The 22,443-nt window shown below is 47.8% G+C and overlaps 1 protein-coding gene across 1 annotated transcript in view; it reads left to right on the top strand.

Moving 5' to 3' along the window:
- The first annotated feature begins 409 nt into the window (after positions 1–409).
- The window catches only part of ZNF236 (zinc finger protein 236), a 68,690-nt gene continuing 46,656 nt past the window's right edge, over positions 410–22,443 (top strand). The window contains exons 1-8 of the mRNA XM_068993914.1: positions 410–464; positions 10,025–10,167; positions 11,332–11,496; positions 16,009–16,187; positions 16,863–16,987; positions 17,290–17,462; positions 19,566–19,709; positions 21,326–21,529. Of these exons, the coding sequence (XP_068850015.1) occupies positions 410–464; positions 10,025–10,167; positions 11,332–11,496; positions 16,009–16,187; positions 16,863–16,987; positions 17,290–17,462; positions 19,566–19,709; positions 21,326–21,529 (1,188 nt within the window). The remainder of the gene's footprint in view (positions 465–10,024; positions 10,168–11,331; positions 11,497–16,008; positions 16,188–16,862; positions 16,988–17,289; positions 17,463–19,565; positions 19,710–21,325; positions 21,530–22,443) is intronic.

The following is a 22,443-nucleotide window of genomic DNA, read 5'->3' as shown; positions in this document are numbered from 1 at the left end:
AGACCCGCCCGCCAGGCCGTCCGTCCGTCCGCCCGCGCCTACGCCCGGCGCCCGCTGCCCTCCGTCCGCCCAGGCCCGAGCGGCGGAGCGCGCATGCGCAGGGCGCCGCTCCCCGCCCCCACCGCGCGCCCGCGCCCAACGCCCCTAGCGCGGCCCGCCGGGCCATGGAACCCGCCGAAGTTGGCGGGGGTCGAGCTCTCCCGTCCGCTCGTTCGGGCGTCTTTCCGCCGTGAGGCCCGCGGGCGCTCGCCCGGGGCTCGGCGGCCGCCGGGGCCGCCCCGCCCGCCGCCCTCGCCCGGCCGGGCGCGCGCCGCGCCTCCGCGGCCGGTCCCCGCGCGTGCGCGCTCCGCCGGGTGTATGTGTGTGAGTGTGTGTGCGGCCGAGGGGTGGGCCGCCGCCGCCGCCGACGATGCCGCGGGGCCGCCCCCCGAAGCCCAAGGAGAGCAAGGCGCGCGGCGACACCGGTAAGCGGCCCCGGCCCGGCCGGCCGCGCTGTGCCGCTCCGCGCGAATATAGTCCCCGGATGCGGCGCGGGGGGCGCCGGGAGCGGGCCGGGCCGGGGGCGGCGGGGCGGGCCGGGTCGGGGCCCGGGGCCTGGGGGGGGACGCCCCTCGGCGTCAGGCGCCAGCCGCTGCCGCCGCCGCCGCCGCTCGACTGCCGGGCCGAAGGGCGCGGGCGGAATGATACCGGCGCGGCGCGGCCGGCCCCTCCGCCGGGCTGGGCCTACTTTTCTGGGCCGCGCGGGCGGGCGGCGGGGCCGGGGGCGAGGCGCGCGCCGCCGCCCTCCCCTCCTCCGTCCTCCTCGCGCGCCCCCGCCCGCCCGGCCCGGCTCCCGCGGGCCGTGGGAGGCCTTTCTGAGGAGAAGGCGCCGGCCCCGGGGCGGCGGGCGGCCCCAGCGGCTGGGGGCCCCGTGCGGGGGCCCCTGCTGACACGTGGGGCCGAGGCGGCGGGGCCGGCGCCCGGGGGTGCCGCCTTCCGGGCCCGCGCTGCGCGGGGGCCCTGGCTTGAGGAGCGGGAGGACGGCGTTCTGGAAGCGCGGCCGAGCCGTGGGTCCCGCTGTGCCCGCCGCAGCCTCAGAGGCTGAGGGCAGGCCGGGCGCACCCTTAGGGCCGGCGGCGGGCGCTCCCCCGGGCCGAGACCCGCGGGGCCGGCCCCCGCACAGGTGCGGGGCGGCTCCTGACCGGCCGGAGCTCGCGCGCGTGCCGGACGCAGTCTGGAAGGAGGTCTTCAGGACTTATTCTGTGAAGTTTATTGATTCTTGTTGTTGACAACGACTTCTGCAGAAAATAAAGTGCAGTGTCTTTCAACTATCTACTTGGAAAAAGGTTTAGGGTGGAGAGAAAAGACACAGTTTGCCTTGGGATGAGGCTGGGACCTCCTGTTCCAACAGTCCTTTCCGTCAAACTAGTGACATCACGCCCTGTTCACCTGGCATTTCAAGTCCCAAACTAAAGAGAGTTAATTATCCTATTCTCCGAGACAGCCCGTGGCTTTGTAGCTTCTCCTCAGAAACGCGCTTTCGGTTGGCCTCCCTCTTCCCCCCTCTCCAGGGTGACTCCTTGGCCCACTGGTTATCGCCTTGGCTTCCGTGAGAGCCTTGACTGGTCTCTGCTTGTCCTGTCCTGTAAATCCATCCCCTGTCAGCCTGAGGCAGCTCTCGAAAACGTAAATGAGATGGCCACATCCGGATTCAAACTATCCGAAGGGTCTCTCAACCTTTTAATTTAAGATCCCCACCGGGCAGGACCCTCATTGACCCGGCCTTTGTCCGACTCTCCTTTCTCTGCCCTTGTACTCAGCCCTTTGTTCGTTGAAGGTGCTGGTGTGTCTCCGCACCCCTATTCTGAGCACCCAACCCTGCCTCAGTCTTCGGGTCCTGTGCTTCAGCTTCCTAGGAGTAGCCTCCTCAGACCTTTCTGAAAGTGAATGGCGCCCCCATCAGCCATTCTGTACCACAGTGGTTCTGAAGCTGTCGTTCACCGACCCCTGGGGAGTTCCTGGAGACACTTTTAGGGGTCTGCAAGGTAGATATTTTCTTAGTAGTTCTAAGACTGTTGGACGTCTTCACTCGGTTATCACCTGCACTAATCATACACGGGCTGTTGGGGGCAAAACTGATGACTCAGCAGTAGTCAAGGTGGCAGAGGCCTCATATTCTGAATTTCACTCAGGAACAACAGAGAATGCGGAGGCAGATGTGAGGAGCCTCCTGTCTTCTATTAAACCAGACATTGAAAAGCATTTACAAAAGTGAAAACTTCTTCCTATTGCTTTTGAAGAGTATGTTTTTCATAAAAATATTTTTGTTAACGTAATACATTTATTTTTCAGTGAATGAGTGTTTTAAAAGTTGTTGGTTTTAATTTCTAGTAGGGCAGCTGTCGATAGGTATAGTCTATATAAAGTTAGGATTGGGGGGGGCGGGGTCCTCATTGATATTTAAGAATCTCCTGAAACGAAAAGATCTGGGGACCAATGCACTAACAATTTACGATTTTAATGTTTTTCATGATCTGAAATTATTTTGTTTGTTTTTTGGTGTCACACATTGTGAATTTTATTTAAGAAAAACCTGGAAGGTAGGTGGGGATTTTTACAGATAGAGGAAATGAGGCTCAGAGAGGTTAAGTGATGTGGAAGGTGCACCTAGCTGGTGTCAGAATTGAGTTTGAATCTACATTTGAGTCCAAAGTGTGCAGTGCATTGTTCTGCCGTGATCAGTATAAAGCCCTGCATATGGGTTAACTCATTTCTTCAACAAGTATTTTAAAGCCCTTCTTGTCATAGGTGGGCACTGTGCTGAGGGCTAGGGGCGCAAGGGTTAACAACAGAGACAAGGTCTCTGCCTTAGCTCCCAGGACAGTGTGTGTCCTCCGATGGCAGGAACACTTCATGGCAGCAGATGACAGCTGCTGGAAGTCAGGCTTCCCAGGGAAAGCGATGTCAGAGCTGAAACCTCCAGAAATGACCAGGAGGCGGCCTGCTCAAAAATGTCGATAACAGTTTTTAAATATTGAACTATAGCTAATTTATGATGTTGTGTTAGGTTTGTGTGTGCAGCAAAGTGATTATCATACACATTATTTTTCAAATTCCTTTCCATTATAGTTCATTACAAGATACTGGGTAGAATTCTCTGTGCTATATGGTAGGTCCTTGTGGTTTATTTTATATATAGTAGTGTGTATATGTGAATCCCAAATTCCTAGTTTGTTCCTGCATCCATTCCCTTTAATAGTCATGTTTGTTTTCTATGTGAGTCTATTTCTGTTTTATAAATGAGTTCATTTGTATCTTTTTTTTTTAGATTCCACATATAAATGATATCATGTGATATTTGTTTTTTTCCAACTTACTTCACGTAGTATAATCATCTGTTGGTCCATCCATGTTGCTGCAGATGGCATTCTTTCATTCTTTTTTACGACTGAGTAAATTCCATTATACATGTGTGTATGTGTGTATATATGATGTGTGTGCATCTATATATATGTATGTATGAACCACATCTTCTTTATCCAGTCTCCTGTTGATGGCCATCTGGCTATTGTAAATAGTGCTGCAGGAAAACTGGGGTGCATATATCTTTTCAAATTAGAGTTTTCTCTGGATATACATCCAGGAGTGGGATTGCAAGATCATATCGCAACTCTGTTCTTAGTTTTTAAGGAAACTTCATACTTTCTCCATAGTTTATATTCCCACCAAGTGTAAGAGGGTTCCCTTTTCTACCCTCTCCAGCAATTGTAGACTTTTTGATGATGGTCATTCTGACTGGTATGAGGTGATAACTCATCGTAGTTTTGATTTTCATTTCTCTGATCATTAACAGTATTGAACATCTCTACATGTGCCTGTTGGCCATCTGTATGTCTTTGGAGAAATTTCTGTTTATGTCTGGAGAAATTTCTGTTTATGACTTCTGCCCATTTTTTGGTTGAGTTTTTTGTTTGTTTTGTGCTTTTCCTAGATTAAACTGTATGAGCTGTTTGCATGCTTTGGAGATTAATCCCTTGTTGGTAGCATAAAAATGTTTCTTAAGGTAATAATTAGCTTTAGGCCATAAGTGGACTTCCCTGGTGGCTGAGACAGTAAAGAATCGGCCTGCAGTGTGGGAGACCTGGGTTTGATCCCTGGGTCGGGATGATTCCCTGGAGGAGGATATGGCAACCCACTCCAGTATTCTTGCCTGGGGAATCCCATGGACAGAGGAGCCTGGCAGGCTACAGGTCCATGGGGTCACAGAGAGCTGGACTCAACTGGGCGACTAAGCACTGCACAGGCCATAAGTAAAGAAGTAAGCCTCATCATCACTACATAGTCATTAAATTTTTCCCTCTTATCTCCTCCTGAGAGTTTTATAGCTTTAGTTCCTTAAATTGAAGTCTTTGATCCATTTTAAGTTATTTTATGTGTGGTGTGGAGTGAGGGTCCACATAGATTCTTTTACATGTGGATGTCCATTTGTCCCCATAACATTTGTTGAAGAGACTGTTTTTTCAGTGAATGGTCTTGGCCCCCGTTTTGAAAATCAGTTGGTGATGGGTGGTGTGGGTTTATTTCTAGACCCTTTAATTCTGTTCCATTGGTCCTTATGTCTGTCTATGTGCTAGTACCTCATCTAAATTTCAAGTATACCATAAGACTTTGTAAAGTAAATACCTAGCCAGGAAAATGGTGAGTTCTTGTTACACTACCTCAGATTGCCTTACAAACTGCTGGTGGTATGCTTGTCATACGAAAGCACTGTCTCTGCACACCTTTTGGAAATATGTGATTGCTAATCATTATTATTTCCTAATGCTCATTGTTACATTGATTGAAAATACTTGGCAGAGAACATATAGCGGGTAGGGTAAAAAGGCATGAAGTGCATACGTAGGTATCGGGCAGAATGGTGAAATGCAGAGAGAACTGCCTTTATTGTGTTAATTTTCTGAAAATTATTATTTAGGGGAACATCCAGTCTTTCTATGCAGTGACTAAGATAGAGGTCTTAGTTTTAAAGAGATTATGCCTAAGTAAATATGAAGGGTACTTATTGTAGAGGGTAAGGGATAGTGTATACCAGCCCTGAATGCCTTTATCACTCTGGAACGTCACTGTGGTGCTTCAGAACTTGGAAGGTCATGGCCATTCCAGGGATTGCAGTAGTAATGGCTGGCGGATGTGGAGTCCTGGTTTCTTGGCCAGGGCAAGGGCTGGCAGACTTTTTCTGTAGGGCCATATGGTAAATATTTTAGGCCTTGTGGGCATTAAGGTCTCTATTGTAACTCAGAATTGCTGTTGTAGCTGGAAAGCTGCCACGGTCATACGTAAACCCACGAGTGTGGCTGTGTTCTATGAAGCCGAGTTTACCCGAAAGGCTAGATGCTGGTTAGTTGACCCCAGTCTGGAAGGAAAGACAGGGATACAAAGGAAAGTTGCATATTCTGTCACTTTACTTTGAGTAAACTTCATGTTGGTATATAACATACAGACAAGAATGAAAATTATGTTCAATGAATTTTCACATGAGCTTTCTCATATAATCAGCACCCAGATTATATAGGTTATAATAATAATTCATATGATTATACATAGTAATTTCTTAGATTAAGAAATGAGACATTACAGCACTCTAGAAATCTCCATCTGATCAGTACCCATGTAAGACTGACCGCTGTCCTGGTATCGCACAACCTAGATTAGTCTTGTCCATTTGTTGAACTTTCTTAGGTGAAGTCATTGGTAATATCTTCTTAGGTCTGACTGCTTTTGGTCAGTTTTCCGATGTCAGTCTTTGTCGCAGCATACGAAACTTCGAGCTGCTCCATATCCTCATCAGTCCTTGGTTTTGTCTGACTTTAGTTTTAACCGTCCTCTTGAACATGTGTTTCACCTTGTTGAAAGCTGTGTTTTGTTTCTTGTTTTGTAACTTGGATCTTCACAGCAGTTCTGTGAGTGGGCCGCATGCAAACATGTGGTAGTTTGCAGAGACCCTCACTAATGGTCGGCTGCCTCGAGACGGCTCTCATGGCCCCCAATCCGGCGTTCTTTGCTGTTCCTGGCCTGTGCCCTGTGACCCATGCCTTCTGTGGACGCCTCTACTGTCGGATCCTTACAGTAAAGAAGGCGTGTCCCGGGCAGGTACCGCCCATTGGAAACCGGGACTCTTCCCGGGCTGAGCTCTCACAGTCCTGCACAGCGCTCTGTGGCCCTGCTTTGCGCTGCTGCAGCGCTGCCATCAGCTGTCCATTTGCGGAGATGAAAAACAGAACGGCTGTATATGTCTAGAAATTAACCTTTTCCATTGTCATAAGGCCCGTTACACTCAGCAGGGCTGAATCCTTCTCGGAAAAGCTCGCTTGTGTTCAGACCCTGAGCCTAGAATTTGGTGTGTTAGCCAGAAGGTGAGGCTGTAGATAACTAGGGGTTTATTTTGCCATCATTTTAATGTTCTGTGGTTTTGTTAAATTTGGGTAATGTACATGTATGTCTGAATGTACACCTACATGAATTTAAATCCTTTCTTTAGAAACAAAGTTTACAGGTGGGTCTGAGCTCGTGGGTCCACTTATACTTGGATTGTTTTCAGTAGTAAATACTCCAGTATCATATGTTCGTGGTTGGTGAATCCATGGATTCAGAGGAACCGTGGATATAGACGGCCACCTGTAAGTTACCTGGGTTTTCGCCTGTTGGAGGATCTGCACCCCTGAACCCTGAGGTATTCAAGGGTCAACAGTATCCATACAGAAGAAGAGCAGTTGGTGGATACCTGACAAGCTGGAAGGGTGTTAAAGCTAAGTTAAGTACGAGTGGAGGGCGTGAGTCAGTGAGGCTGAAAGTGGAAATGGACATACTGGTCCTGGAAGCCTCAAACTAATGTGAAGAGACCAAAAAGTCATTTGCTTTGGTCTAATCTCCACGTGTTCAGCAGGTATTTATAAGGCACACATTATACACCAGGGCCTGTGCAAAGATTTGGAGATGCAGTGACGAAGCAGAAAGGGTCTGTGGGCCCAAGCACTTCAGAGTTTTACCTGAAAAAGCCCAAAGGAATGGTGACATACATGGGAGGAGGAGTAGAAAACTGGAGAAAAGAAAGTAGAATTTTTTGTTTTTTTAAAGGAAACGAGGGAAAGAATGGTAGAGTAGCTAAGGCGGTAGTGGTTTAAAGTAGGGGTGATGACTGTCAGACTTCCCAGAGGTCTGTTGATGACTTCACAGAGCATTGTGGTGTCAGAGGCTGATGCGGTGAGGGCAGGCAGTTGATGGCTAGAGGGCTAGTTCTTGGAGGAATGTAGGGAAAGATGGAAAAAGGGAAGTAGGGCAGGTGCCTGTTGAGAGCAGAAGATAAGGGAGCTCAGCTTTATTTTGGGAAAATTCTTATTCAAAACAAAATAAAATCAGGTTAAAAGTTTGGGGCAAAGTTACTTTAGAAACTGAAAATGCCTCATCAGAATTTATGGGTAGCTGAGATCTTAAATGCACAGTACCGAATAGTTTTAGTCAGGGGATGCAGATTTGAGTTAACTCCCGGGAACGCTAAGAATGCAGTAGGCCTTGCGGGAACCTGGTGTCCCATCACAGGCATTTTGTGTAGAAGAGATGGACCTTGGTCTTTCAGGTTGGGGATGTGGACCACCTTTGCTGGAAAGGTGAGCGGACCGGCCTGATGTGCGGGCCTGTTCCAGGGGAGAGCAGCGTGTAAGCCAGCTCTCTGTCCCCTTCGTCACAAGCCAGGCCTGACTCTGGGTAGTCACGGCATGGCATGATTATGGGGTGACGGGTAGGGTGTCGAGGGGCACGGATGCGTGTTAGAGAGACGGCCGCGCTCCTGGATGGTTCCTACGCGTCTGTCACTGCAGCCGCAGGAAGCAGCGTCTTGTTTAATGTGCAGGGCTCTGTGACCCTCTGTTATTTGGGGTGGTGGAGAGACAGCTCTTTTCATGTGCTCTTTAGAGTCTCTGTTTACATAGAGTTACCCTGATCTTCAAACTCGTCTCCAGGGTTTTCTCAAGGGAGTGAAGTGCTCAGTTTCTGATCTTCCCTGATCAGTTTTTGTTTCCTTTTTCTGGAAAGTTGGAGGAGGCGGGCACAACAGTTGAAGAGTGGTGGGCGTGTCTGTGTGAGGGGAGCATCTGGGTGCACTGCTTGGAATTCTGGAAAAGTCTTAATCCATAAGCAAAATGACATCATTTTTCAGTTTTAAATATATCTTTTCTTTCTTTTTTTTTTGTCCCTTAGGGTTTTATCTATCAATCGCAGTCAATTAATTTAATTCTCAATTTTAGATAGCATATTAAGTGTAGTTTCAACATAGAGGCTATGAAAACTGTTTTATTCTGTGTCCTGAAAGAGCATTTTAATTTTGCATTTTAGAAATTTAAGTTTAGGGGCTTTTTTAATACCGTTTTCAGCCTTTAGGTTAAAAGACTTGGCTACTGAGTTCTTACAACACGTTTGTCAACACGTATTTCACTCATGCCTTCAGTGTTTCTTCCCGTAACAGGCTTTTCCAATGTGGTCCCAGCAATCATTTTCTTTGGACCTGAGGAGTCATAGAACGTTTTGCTATTAGTTTAGTGTAGAGATTTTGAGTGTATGGGCTTTGGATAGGATGTGGATAGAGTTAAGAATAAATAGAAGTTATGAATCTCTTTCCCTTAGTCAATCCATTTTGCTTATGAATGAATTTACAGTCTCTGGAGTTAACATTAGTACTTCTCCATGCTGGAGTTTGCTTTACTTGAGGATCTGCCAGGAGAGTTTTTGAAGCTGTTGTCCACCTTTTCCATCTGCTTCTGCTCTGCCTCCAGCATCGATTCACCCCACCTCCCGCCCTTGGGGTTCTTGCTTTCAGGCAGATTTTGCTGTTTCCCGGGGGGGACTGTTGGCCACGGCGGGAGCTCCAGGCCGTCTGCTCAGAAGAGGGACATAAAAGTCTAGAGGAAATACTCGAGTGCTGTGTTCACCACATAGGAGACTTTTCTGAGCTTCGTTGAGTCTTAAAATTAACCCGTTACCCTACCTCCAAATTTCTAAATTCTACTATTTGAGGTCAAGTTGGATATAGAGAGTTATATGTAACATATTTCTGTCTCTGTATAGTTAATATATATTATGTATTTGTACCCAAATTATAAGACTTAGAGTACTTACTCTCAAGATTTGGAGAGATTTAGGACATCTTTATTTCATGACATTCTTCTAAATTTTTGTGATTGTTGCGTGTTTATTCTTGTTTGGCCTGCAATGCAGGAGACCCGGGTTTGATCCCTGGGTTGGGAAGTTCCCCTGGAGAAGGGAATGGCTACCCATTCCACTATTCTTGCCTGGGAAATTGCATGGACAGAGGAGCCTAACGGACTATAATCCATGGGGTCGCAAAGGGTTGGACACGACTAAGGGACTAAACACTTTAAATTTATAGCTATTAACCTGAATGAGTTTATAGAAAGCATACAGTGGAGCCTGAGGGTTGTCCGTAGCACTGCAGTCCTTTAAAACCTCATGAACTACAGCTGTGAGAGAGAACAGTTTTTACCTCTTGACTTCATCTGGCTTTGCAGCAGCTTTCAGAGGTAGATTGAATTAGTGAATTAGCTTTTATATTTCTACTAGCATTTTGTTTACTGAGTGATTTAAGAAACTGGCTTATTGATGAACTCTCACAGTGACTAAGAGGAGAAGTGCCTCCTGATTTGTTGTGACTTAGAAACAGTATTGAGCTGGCAGGCATATTAAGAAATGTGATGGCTTTTGTGTGTTGCTGAGTGGGGATCAAGCCTCGGGGGTTTAGTTTCAGGTTTCTAAAAACCCTGGGCATAGTCATCTCTGTCTCAGTCATCACAGCATGTCTCATTTCTAACGTAAAAACATGTCCTTTTAAGAAATTTAAGGTATCATTCATTTCATCTGAAATTTCTCATAAATCTGACATAATGTGGTTTTGAAACAGTAACAGGATAATTTAGTTTCATTTATGTGCTGAGAATAACAACTGGTATTTATTGTTTATACTTATGCAATTTTATAGATGGAGTTTTAACATTGAATGCGGAGAACACTAATTATGACTATCAAGTTCCAAACTTCCATAAATGTGAAATCTGTCTGCTATCTTTTCCAAAAGAGTCCCAGTTTCAACGCCACATGCGGGATCACGAGCGAAATGACAAGGTATGTATTTATAAAAAGGATGTCGGAAATGTGAGCGTTGAAACTGGAGGAACTGTCAAATCAGCATTCATTCTTATTCCTACATTTTGTATTACGTAAATGAAGATTTTGATGTTTTGTTTTTAAGCTGTATTTCTAGCCATGGTTAGGTGATGAGATAAAGTGAGAGCTTGTCTAGTGAATCTAATGAAATTTTCATTAGACAGAGAAATAATCTTAAAATATGACTTTCTTCAGTAGGTTCAGTTTCCCACGTCTCGATGTGTTTTTTCTCTGGCAGGCAGTGTTACCCTCAAATGGTCTTGCATCTTAAGGAATTTGAGGTATTTTATTTTAGATCGTGTTTCCGCAGGCAGCAACCCTCTGGTACACAGGGGTTGAACTCTAGTGCCTCTGGTGGGATGTGTCAGGGTGGTTGGAACGTGGCAGCTGAGCCCCCGTGAAGAGAGTGAGCGCCGAGCCCTCTGGGCTAGCGCCGCCTAAGCCAGTGAGTCTTCTGAGATGGGACTGGTGCCCGGGTGCTCTTTTCTGGAGGGCAGGGTGTGAGCAGCTCCAGCCTCCCTCTGGGCACGAGTGTTGATGTTGTATCTGTGACCATGTGTTGCTAACACCAGAACCCACTGGGCGTTTCTCTCAGGTGGAAAATCTGAAAATCCCAACCCATTAGGGTCTATTTCCAAGAGAAATACCAGTGATTTTCTTTCTACAAGTAAGTGCTCGAACACCTTCCATTTGGGGGAAATTTTAGGTGGGGCTAAGCAGCGGTGTGACAATCCAGTGAGAGTTTTTATGATTACTTACTTTGTTTGAAGTGATTTTGTTTACAGAAATGGAGTTGTCATAAAAAGAAGGGGGAAAGTCCTACCCAATAAGTTGAAGTCTCACTTTTGCTTTCATAGAGGTTACTTTCTGGTACATTTATATGCAGCAATTCTCAGTAGAAATAATTTTCTACACAAATGTGATGTCTCTGTATACTGCTTTGAGAAATTCTGTAAGGAGCTTTCCCATGTCAATTTTGGATTTATTGACTTCAGGTCCAGAAGGACTTCAAAAGTTGCTTCTAAAGCTTATCTGTGGATTATGGTGCTTGCTAATGTTTGAATGACATTTATTGTGGAAAGATTGTGTTTCAGTAGCTTTTCGACTTTTCTCTCCACCTAGCCACATCGATGCGACCAGTGCCCCCAAACCTTTAATGTTGAGTTCAACCTGACCCTTCACAAATGTACCCACAATGGGGAGGATCCTACTTGTCCCGTGTGTAACAAGAAATTCTCCAGAGTGGCTAGTCTCAAAGCACATGTTATGCTGCATGAAAAGGAAGAGGTAATTATTTTGGCCTATACTTTGTTCACTGATTTTTAAAATGCATCTCATCTTGGGTCAGGAGGTTTTTAGGTTTAAACTAGTTTGAAAAAGTCTTTCGTGTAGGTGTCACAGAGTCCATTATCGAGAAACTCACCTTGGCCAGTCTCCAGGTCCCTGATAAAGCATTTGTTTGTTTTCTGGTCATGTCAGAAGCTTAGGGCGAGACTTTTTAATGTGTGGTATACTCGGAGGATCAAAGTTCATCCACAGTGGCTGGCGGAAGAGACCCCCGTTTTCTCTTTAACAGAAGTTAGCTTGTGTAGGATTCTGGGTAGCCGCAAGTGAACTTTCTGCCTCTGAAGACGGTAGAGTCTCCTTGCCTGGCTCCAGCATCCCCTGGCACATGGGCACTTGGGAGAAGAGAGGAAATTCTTGAAGACCCAAAGCAGTTTATGCCCCCAGTAGCAGTCCGAAAGGGAACAGTCTTGAGATGGAGTGAAGAATGGTGGGGGTGCGCGGCCCAGATGCACAGAGAGGCCCGCCTGCTGCTGGTGTGGGTGGGCTTACGTGAAGTGTAAAATGTCAGCCCCGCGTTGTTGCCATGGACAGTCAGGAACATGTGAATGTAGAAAAGAGAAGATAGCAGTCACCTCTAATTCAGCCACCCAGGTACCTAATTACAGGTAACTGTTTGGTATGGTTTTGTCTTGAGACAGAAAAACGTACAATATTTAATTGCACATGTAAAGTCTGCATCCTGAAAACTGAGTTTGTACATCATGTATAGGTTTGTGTCCTCTTTTTACGTCTTTAATTTTTTATAAAAATAATTTCTTTTTATCTTTTAAAATCTTATTGTATAAGTAATACACGTTCATTTTGGAAAAAGTTGAAAACTGAAGATTAACAAAAGCGAAAGAACCAGTAGTCACACTAGTGAGAGAGCGCACGCACAGCCGACCCTTGAGCAGTGTGGGCCTGAGCTGTGCGGGTCCACTTGCACGTGGAGCTTTCCAGTAAACTCGTCCGACAGGACTGGGTGGTGCCGGGACCAAGGGTGGGGAGCCGTGGGCCTGGAGGGCCTGCTGTCAAGTTACGCTCGGATGTTCACCTGTGGGGTCGATGCGCTAGACGCCCATGCTTTTCAAGGGTCAGTTGTGTTGTTTCTGGCTTTTTGGGGGGGTATGCACATATACTTCCGTAACAGTTTGTTTAGGAACAGTGTTTCAGTGCAGTTATATCCTGTCACGTCATCTGCTCTGTCCCTTTCATATTTGTGAATGCATCTTTCCCTCGCTCGCTTCGTGAATCATGAGTGTTTCCCCCCACACTGCTATTCTAAATTGCTTTATTAAAGTCTTTAGCATCTGGATAGAGTGTCATGATATTTCTATCATTTCTTTTATTTTTAACATTTAAGTTGTTTACCCTTTTTCAGTACTATAAATAATGCAAATTTCCTTAAGATAGAGTCATGCAACTGGGTTTTCTGAATTAACAAGGCTTTTTCACGCTCTTTGTAGAATGCCACCTTGTATTCTAGAAAGTGTGTGCCCTTCTGTACCTTCTGCAGGCTGCAGGCCCACCTGTCTCACTCAGCTGTAGCACTGTCCAGAAATGGCCAATGTGTTCTTTTCAAAAGGCAGAAAGGGTTTAATACGGTATTTTAAAATACCGGGAGTCAGTTCAAATAGTAAGACTCAGACAGTAGAGAAAAGGGTAGAGAGTTAAGTCTCCTTCAGCCCATGACCTCAGTTCTCCCAGGAGCAGCTTGTCTGGGGGCGGTCAGTGCACACACAGACCTCTGCGCCCCGTGAACGCAACCGAGCGCTGGTGTGCTGTGCCGTCCTCTTCAGGTGACTGAGTCTTGGCTACTGTTTCGGCCCCCGCGGTGCTACGTGGCATCCGCTGCCCTGGCCTGTGGGGTTGCCCTCAGGCTGGGCGTGGGTGGTGCGGCCTCATGTTGCTCAGTGAGGGGCTGGGGGGCTGCGGGTGCAGGAAGCCTGCCCTTGGGACATGCAGCTGAGCTGACCAGGGGCACGAGCACAGACATACACACGAGGATCGTGTGCATGGAATGCTGGGATCACTGCTGCGAATTGATGTGTGTGTGCTGGGTGGGAGGGGAGCATGGGCTGTGCCCACAGCGCCCGTCAGCTGGGTGGCCTTGGGCATCGACGTTCAGTTGGGACCCATGTGTGATGGGAGGGGGGAGTTGGGTGTTGGCGGAGGGCTGCAGTGCTCTGACGTGCTCGAGGCTGGTCAGCCGTGCGGGAAGCCTGGCGGTGGGGGCCCTGTGAGGTGGGCCTCCCCTCCCCCCGGTTCTGTGTGCATCTGCACAGGGCCCCTGCCGGCCCTGCCGCTAGCCCGGGGGACCATGCAGGGGGGCGCCTGCCGCCGGGGTCAGGAGGGGTCTGTGGGGTGGCTGGGGTGTCTGCCGAGCACTGAGCAGCACCTTGAGGCAGATTCCTGTGGGCAGGGCAGAGGGCTCCTGAGACAGCCTGGGAGAGGTGAGGGTAGCGCTGGGCGCCGGTGCCCAGGGGCGCGAGAGAAGGGCCAGGGTGGCCCGCGGGAGGGGGCAGAAAGGGCAGGTGTTACAGGCGAGGAGCCTGAAGGTGGTTGCTGTTTATCGTGTCTCATACTCTGACTTTAAAAGTTTCATCTTCAGACAGATGGGGGCTGATAAGAACACCACATTTCCGTGACAGTCTGCTGGCTGCTCAGCGGTCACTGACATCACCCAGTACCGCCTGCCTCTGCAGGAGGCAGGAGCAGGGGCTCTGACCGCAGGAAACGCAGTGCAGTGGACAGGCTGTGTGCTGCCCTCCAGGCCTCACGCTCCCACTGGGACGAGCCCGGGACCCAGGAGGATGGGAGGCCCATCCAGGCCCCTTGGGGTTGGCAGGTGTGATGTGGCGGCAGCTACAAAACCTCCTGTCCGATAGCCCATGTCAGTTGTGGTTCAGCGTGTACTCAATCCTGCTTTCACCACATGAACTAATTGTACACAAGCCAGGGTTTACTCAGAAAGTTCAGAAAAGTTTCAGAGGAATATCCACGTAGATATCTCCTGAAATGTACTCACCTGCTCATTTGGTAAAAAAAAAAAAAAGTACATAAAAAAGAGGGTGGATCTGAGCCAGAGCAAATAAAGAACAGGGCTGGGAATGGGGATGGAAAGTCACGGTTTGCATCGCGACTGTAAGTCGTCAGTGCAGGGCAGGTGTTCTGCCTGCAGAGTCAGGGTACACGTGGCCCCGCCACTGCATTTGAGGGGGGCAACAAGTTTTGTTATTAGATGGTTTAAAAAATTTTTTGACAGTTTGCAAGAAAGAAATTTCTTTATTATCAGCAAGATACTAAGAAAACAGCAGTTCGTTATTTCCTTAGATTATTAAATATTAACACTAACTTAAAAGTCATTTAAGTTGAAGTCATTGGATTACTCCAAGTATCCCATTCAGCTTTGTCCCTTCCACAAAGGACGCGCTGAGTAGTGTCAGTGAACGGCCTCATTCAGTGAGGTTTCTGTGCATTCAGGTGCGGAAATTAGAAGAAAGTCTAGTGGGAAGAGATAGCTTTGCATTCTGTTGTGCAGAAACAGCAGTTTATGCGCACTGACAGGTACCTAGCGGCATTATGGAACGCCTCACTTTGGCACTCCTGCGCTGTCCAGCAACTCACGTGCGTCTCTGGACTTGGCTGTGGCAGCCCTGGGAGGGCAGGTGTTGCTGTCCCCACTGTTTCACACCCCTTGGGCGGTCAGCACACTCAGGTGCACATGGCTGGTGATTAGGGCCTTAACATGAGCCGAGGCCCAGCTTCAGAACACCGGGGCTTGCGCTGTCCTGACTGAGACACTGCTCGTGGTTTAAAACTGACCCTGGCTCTATTTTCAGAAGTCAGAACAAAAGAATGAAATACATTTCAATATATTTATGAAAATACGGCCAAAGTATTTTAAGTTGCACATTAAAAGTTGCTGTGCTGCTTTGCACCTTACCTTCTTTTCAGCGAGCCTTTGAAATCCTGTGTGTGTCTTATGCTAGCCCCGCAGGTGCTCAGCCAGGCACGTCTGGATGCAGCCGCTGACTGTTCTGTGATGAACCTTCTATATAAACCAGACGGAAAGAATGATAGGTGTTTCCATTTAGGAACTTAGCAGCTGCCAGCTTGTTTTAAGGAAGTCTATTAAACTATCATCTTAATGTAAATTCTTTCTTGACCTTTTTGTGGTGTCCAAGTCCTGCTTCAGAGTTTTCACAGCGTAGATGGACAAAGTGCCATTAACCAGCAGTCAGTTTGAAGCAGCTCACTTTGCTCAAAAGCTGTAGTGTTCTCTCATCCTTTCGCCTGTGTTTCTGTCAACAAAGAAGTGATTTCTTGTATCCTTGTACTTAGACCCCGCGGTGTATCTTTTGAGAGGCGAGGCAGTGTTTGTTCGCCAGGAGGGTGCACTGCGTGTGTCAGCGGTTTAAGCGGCGAGGCTCCGGCATGTCCGCGTGCTCACAGGTGTCCTCTCCCCCTTAGAACCTCATCTGCTCTGAGTGCGGGGATGAGTTCACCCTGCAGAGCCAGCTGGCCATCCACATGGAGGAGCACCGCCAGGAGCTGGCCGGGAGCCGCAGTCACACCTGCAAGGCCTGCAGGAAGGAGTTCGAGACGTCCTCACAGCTCAAGGAGCACATGAAGACACACTACAAGATCAGGTGGGAAGCCTTCCCCGGCTAAAGAAAATTATACCACGTATGAAAAATTGGCACGCGGCTTTAGGAACAGGAGCAGGGCGACTCGGGAGTGTGGTGCTGGGATGGCTTTCATAACCTGTGGTCCGTGTCGTGCAGTAGGACAGATAAGGTCAAAAATGAAACGTCAGACTGAGGGTAGAAGTTTTTAGCTGGATTACAATGAGAACAGCTGTAGAACAAGGTATTGGTAGTACACTTTTAATGGGCAGGTAAGAAGGTGTGTAGAGTGGACTCACAGGGCAGATTAGCACCCTTTTTAGTGAGTTGGTTTATTTGTACTACATGGAGCTTGCACGTGTCCAACACTGTGCTTCGTGTGTCTGCAAACAGATAAGTAAAACTTCATTTAATCGTTAACAGACCGCCCTTCACGCCAGGACACTGCTGCGGTCCCCGTTTTGCAGATGAGAAAGCCTAGGCTGGAGGTTTCTGCCCAGCCTTCAGGATGCGGCGAGGCTGCTTCTGGGGGCTGGAGCAGGGAGAGCCAGGGCGCAGGGCGGCGGCTGAGGGCCAGGGAGGTGGGAGCCTTCTCGCTCCCGTGTGTGTGGTTGATCTCTCCTTAAAGCTCGCTCTGGTTCTGAAGCGGTGGGGTCACAGGGACCCCACTTAGCGCATGCTTTCCTTCCGGGATCCCAGGGTGGCCGGCACCAGGTCATACAACAGGAACATCGACAGGAGCAGCTTCACATACTCCTGCCCGCACTGCGGAAAGACGTTCCAGAAGCCGAGCCAGCTGACGCGGCACGTCCGGATACACACAGGTGTGGGGCGCGCTGGCTTCTGGAGGACCTCTGACGAGGCCTGGGGGCCAGACTGTGGCCTGGAGCCTGCCTGGCCTGGACTGGGGCCTCGGCTTTCCCTCCAGCTTGCGGAGGCCCTCGGTGCTCCTTTGCGATGTTGGGGAGGTGGTGGTAGTGTGGGTCTGCGGCCTCAGGGAGGCGTTCCGCCTGGAGGGGGCAGGTGTGTGGTCTTGAGTTTGGGTAACTTAAGAAGTATTTCTCTTAACCCATCAGATGCTCACACAGTGTGGAATCATATTTTGATCATCTCTCTCCCTCTCCAGGTGAAAGGCCATTTAAGTGTAGCGAATGTGGAAAAGCTTTTAACCAGAAAGGAGCGCTGCAGACTCACATGATTAAGCATACGGGTGAGAAGCCCCACGCCTGTGCCTTCTGTCCCGCCGCCTTCTCTCAGAAAGGGAACCTCCAGTCCCATGTGCAGAGGGTTCACTCCGAGGTGAGCGTGTCCCCGGGGTGTAGGCTTGTGACGGGCAGGCTGGGGTGGAGCGGGGAGGTCCTCACAGGAGTGCAGACGTCACAGGCTGCACAGGTGCCCCCGGAGTGAAGAGTGAGCCCGAGGAACTCTACTTGTTAAATGTAGATAAAGGGTTTGTGCAGAGCAAACCCTGTTTAAAAAAGTACGTGCGTTCGGGCTCAGTCATGTCCAACTCTTTGCGACCCCATGGACTGTGGCCCACCAGGCTCCTCACATGGGATTCTCCAGGCCAGAGTACTGGAGTGGGCTGCCATGCCCTCCTCCAGGGGATCTTCCCTATCCAAGGTTGAACCTACTTCTCTTGCATTGCAGGTAGACTCTTTACCACTGAGCCACCTAAGAAGCTCCCCAAAATACATATATATGTATATATCTAGACAAGCACATACATACACATGAATATATATGTGTATATGTAAAACATGTGAACCTTTTTGGCTTATATGGAAATATACTGTTTTTTGTCTTTTTACCAACAATATTATAGCTTTGATGAGTAAACGTTTGAAAATAATCCTAATACCATTGTTAGTTACGGTCTATCAGTCTGAACGTAAACGTTCTGTCATGCCTTTAGTGAGCCCAAAACACAGGCGCTTCCAAGTTAAGGAGCTGAAAGACGAGGTGAACCTGAGGAGGAAGGGTTTTCCTGTGCTGGCACAGCTGACCTTGTGTACAGCCCCACTCACGTTTTCTGTCTGCATAGCCCTGGCCAGAGGATTTGCCTCCATACTGCACATTAACCGATCATTTCAGCCAAACCGATGTTCTCGTGTTTTGCTGTCTCCAGATGATGCTGATCTGTCAGCCTCTGGAAGTAGCTCTCTCCGTCCGGTTCATCTTCGCTCTCATTAACTGCCGTGATTGGGTGTCTTACTTAGTCTAGTTGGAGATAATGAAGAGGTATTCAAGCAACACAAACACTCTTATCATGGATCATTTATTTTATGTACTTACTTTGGAGGATGAAAAATACCACAGTCCTAAAAGCAAGTGTATATCTTTTAATTTTACCCTTGGTAAATCCTTAGGTAACAGTAAAATGAAGAAAAGCTTACATAGTTCCGATAGTTTACAAGCAGACTGAGAACTCGTATGCAGGGAAGCTGCTTTTAAAGACTGTTTGCTGTCGAAGGCCCAGGGACCCTGGGAAGAGTATACGCAGACTCGCGAGGGTGCCTTTTGGTCTGCGTTAGTGCCTCTCGGAGCTGCCTCCGTGTGAAGGGGATTGCCGAGGAGTAACTGTGTGTCTGCATACACGGCACCAGGAAAAGGAGGCTGAGAACTGCCCGGCTTAGGAGAGCCTTGCGGGAAGGCCAGGTTCGCCTGCCCCCAGCTGGAGACCCCCGGGGCCTGTAGTGGGACCGACTCTGGTGTTCTGGGAACAACCCCTAAAGATTGCTTGGAGTGTTATCTAATCCTGAGGCTAAGCCGTGGACTTGCTCTTCTCGAGGTGCCGGGAAGATGGCATCTCCCCCCAGCTCAGAGCTGGCTGGCACAGCTGGCAGGACCAGCGCTGGCCCTGAGGGCAGGGCGAGGACTGCTGGGCGCTGCCTCCGTGCCAGTGGCCCTGCTCCCTCGCTGCCCTGCGCTCCACTTTCTGCTCTGCCAGAGGCTTAGAATGTGGCCACTGATGAGACACAACTATTGGAACTGGTGGCCGCCCTCCTGACTTGTGTGTTTAAGATTCAGAGTAAAAGTTTTAACTGTCTGGCCTTGGTTGTTGAACACTTAAACCATTTTATTGAACACTTAACCATTTAAGAAATCGAGAACAGGTCAGACTTTTTTTTTTTTAACTAGAGCACAGTAACTGAAAACTGTGAGTTTTCACTCCTGAGCCAGTTCTGATTTATAGAAAAGACTGAAATTTCAATTAATCTCAGACTGAAAATACTGATTACAGAGTCAGGTCATTGATTCTAGACCTCTCTAAATTAAAAGGTGTAATAAAGAGTTACATTATTTCTGTCATTTTAATTGAATGGTTAGTTATAATTTGTCATCATGTAAATATTTTAATGATTAATTGTAAAACATTGTTTTTCTTTTTTGTTCTTTAAGGTCAAGAATGGCCCTACTTATAATTGTACAGAATGTAGTTGTGTATTTAAAAGTTTAGGTAGCTTGAACACTCACATCAGCAAGATGCATATGGGTGGACCACAGAATTCAGCAGGCGCTACAGAGACTGCTCACGTCTTAACGGTAAGGTCGACCAGCTGATTGATAGAAGGTATTCTGTTACCAAAATCTGTCATCCGAAGTATGACCTTTAAAATGGAATAGAATCGTCAGTAGTACCATAAAGGTGCTATGAAAGTTTCCTCTATGGAAGTATGGATCCTACTTTTATTTGTTTGCTTGATTAAAGAAAATCAAATTTTTGGAAACTTTAAAATAATTTTATGTGATTCTGATTTATGGGTTATCATCTGAACCAGTTAGAAATCAGGCCAAATGTCATCATTGTTATAATGATATAACAATGATGTTATAATGGTATAACATCAAGTTGTAATTCCTACAGTCAGTGTTAACTGATGATTATTGAATATTCTTTATGCTTGTGTTATCACTGAAGAATCACTTCTCTTTTTAAAGTGATATTTCCCTGGGTCTGATGTGACGGTGATTCTTTTTCCTGAAACCTTGCACTTTTGGGAAACTAAGTTGTATTTTCCAGTACACGCAGTAAGGGTTGTGACTCAGAGCGTGCCCACTTGACTCCTTCCTGTAGACTGGTGGCTCAGCCTCCGTCTGTGGCTTCTCCTGCCCTCTCAGCTGAGCTGCTTGATGGCGTCTAAGTGTTGAGCATGGTGTCCTGACCACAGCAGACAAGTCTCGCGAGTGCAGAGGTGCCTCGTGAGTGTGGCCAGCCAGTAGCTGGTGTCAAGTCGGCAGCTGCCTCTTACCACGGAGAGGACAGGCCCAGTTTGTATTTTGTCCCCAAGCATGGGGCTCACATTTAGTGTTGGCTTTTTCCTTTCTCACAATATTTGTGGCTTGGGATGAGTCCTCAGCTTACTCTTGATCAGGGAGAGTGTTGTAATGATGTTCTAAAACTGGAGAGTAATCAGTCTTGTAATTAGGTCTTAAATTTTATTTTGGACTGAGTAGTTTTAAATAAAATTTTCAACATACAAATCAAGCAAATGTTAAGAGTTTTTTTTTCCTTTTCCTTTGGCAGTATGCAAATCAAGCGTGTAGGTGGAATGAGTTACCTGGAATGATAATCCAAGTCATTTAAACATCTACATTCTCAGTAAAACGCTGAGAATGCCATGCAGGGGTTTGTCCTGATGTCCACCATGACAGTGTCTTGCGGGTTCTCTGACCCCACTGTCTTACGTGTGTATTTTCAGATTTCTGGGTTTCTGAGGAATCAGATCAGCTCTCCCCTTACATACTCCTGGCTGTGGCTTTACAGAGCCATTATTCCTCCAATGCCCCTAGTTTTCAGGAATCAAAAAAAATTTTAGACCACAGTGATTTCTTTCTTATTTTGTCTATTTGGTAACGTTTTTACTCCTTCATTTTTGTGACCAACGGAGGGATGCGGTTTGTGTGCTTAATCCCTTATCTTGAAGTAATAATCTCTACTACCATGTAAAAGACTTTAAAAGAGTTACAGAAAAATTCATTGAATACATTTTTTTAAGAGCCAGTTTTGGTCTAACTTAAAAAGTCAGTGAGGCATATTTGGGATATTGTTAGATTTTCTTGCTCATAACAAAATAATGCTGGTTTCTTTTTTTTTTTTTAATTGCTGTACGAATTAGCATACTTGTTTACCATTCTTAATGAACGTCGGTGTGTTTTAGGCCACGCTGTTTCAGACTTTACCTCTCCAGCAGACGGACGCCCAGGTCCCGTCGGCTCCTGGTCAGCAGAGCTCGCAGGTGGTGACCGACGTCATCCAGCAGTTGCTGGAGCTGTCAGAGCCGGGGCCGGTGGAGGCCAGCCAGCCGCCCCAGGCCGCCCAGCAGCTGAGCATCACTGTGGGCATCAACCAGGACATCCTGCAGGTGAGCCACGCTGCCCCCGCCATCATGTCCGTCAGGGCCGGGGTCACCGCTGGGAAGTCAGTATTCAGGGCTTGTCGGAGTAAAGGCATCTTCACGAGAAATGTATCCTAACTGAAACGATTCTATTGAAACAAAGCTTGCTTATTTGATTACTTATGGACAATGCAGATTTTGAAATGATTTATTAATCTATAAACAAAAAGTTTTAAAAACCTAACTTTTTTGTCTGTAAGTGAGTTTTCTGGAAAAGAACAGGCTTTTCAGGGCTTTCTTATATCTGTCCCTGGTGACAGAGGGTGAGGACTATTTGATTCTTGCTTGGGCCCCTTGGAGACAGCGCCACGTGTCCTGACCGTGTGTGAGCATCTCTGCTCGCCTGGGGCTGGCGAAGGAGGGCGCACAGATGCCGCTCTATTCTCCTCCCCCAGGCCCGCTCCACGGCCGCGGCCTTCCCCCTCGCTCCCCTCCCTCTGTTTACTTGCTGATGGTAAACGCTGACCTGTGTGCTCCACCTTCGTGGTGACAAGTTGGCTGGGGAGTGAAGAGTCAGGTTGTCAGGACCTTGTGACAGCTGGTGTCCTGAGGGCGAAGCCCCTCTCGTCTCTTACCGCCATTCCCAGATGTGCTATAGACAACCAGGGTTGTCTGATACAATAGTTCTACCAGGCACTGTAATTAATTTTAATTCCCTTTAATTTTGAAACGCAAATGCTTGCCATGCCAGATTTTGGGTAGAGCTGAGATGTCAGATTTCCAAAGGGACATTTCTACCTCCAGATCTGGACGTTTCGCTTATGTTAATAGAGGACTGCTTGGCGATGGAGGCTTTCCTCCTGGTGGGGTCCAGTCAGATTTCCGCAGGTCAGGCTTGCTTGTGTCTTTGTGATTGACTTTGGTGGGCAGGTGTGGGCGTC

The sequence above is a fragment of the Capricornis sumatraensis genome, chromosome 21 (genome assembly GCF_032405125.1).
Source record: "Capricornis sumatraensis isolate serow.1 chromosome 21, serow.2, whole genome shotgun sequence".
Lineage (NCBI taxonomy): Eukaryota > Metazoa > Chordata > Mammalia > Artiodactyla > Bovidae > Capricornis > Capricornis sumatraensis.
This window is presented reverse-complemented; position numbering and strand designations above follow the sequence as displayed.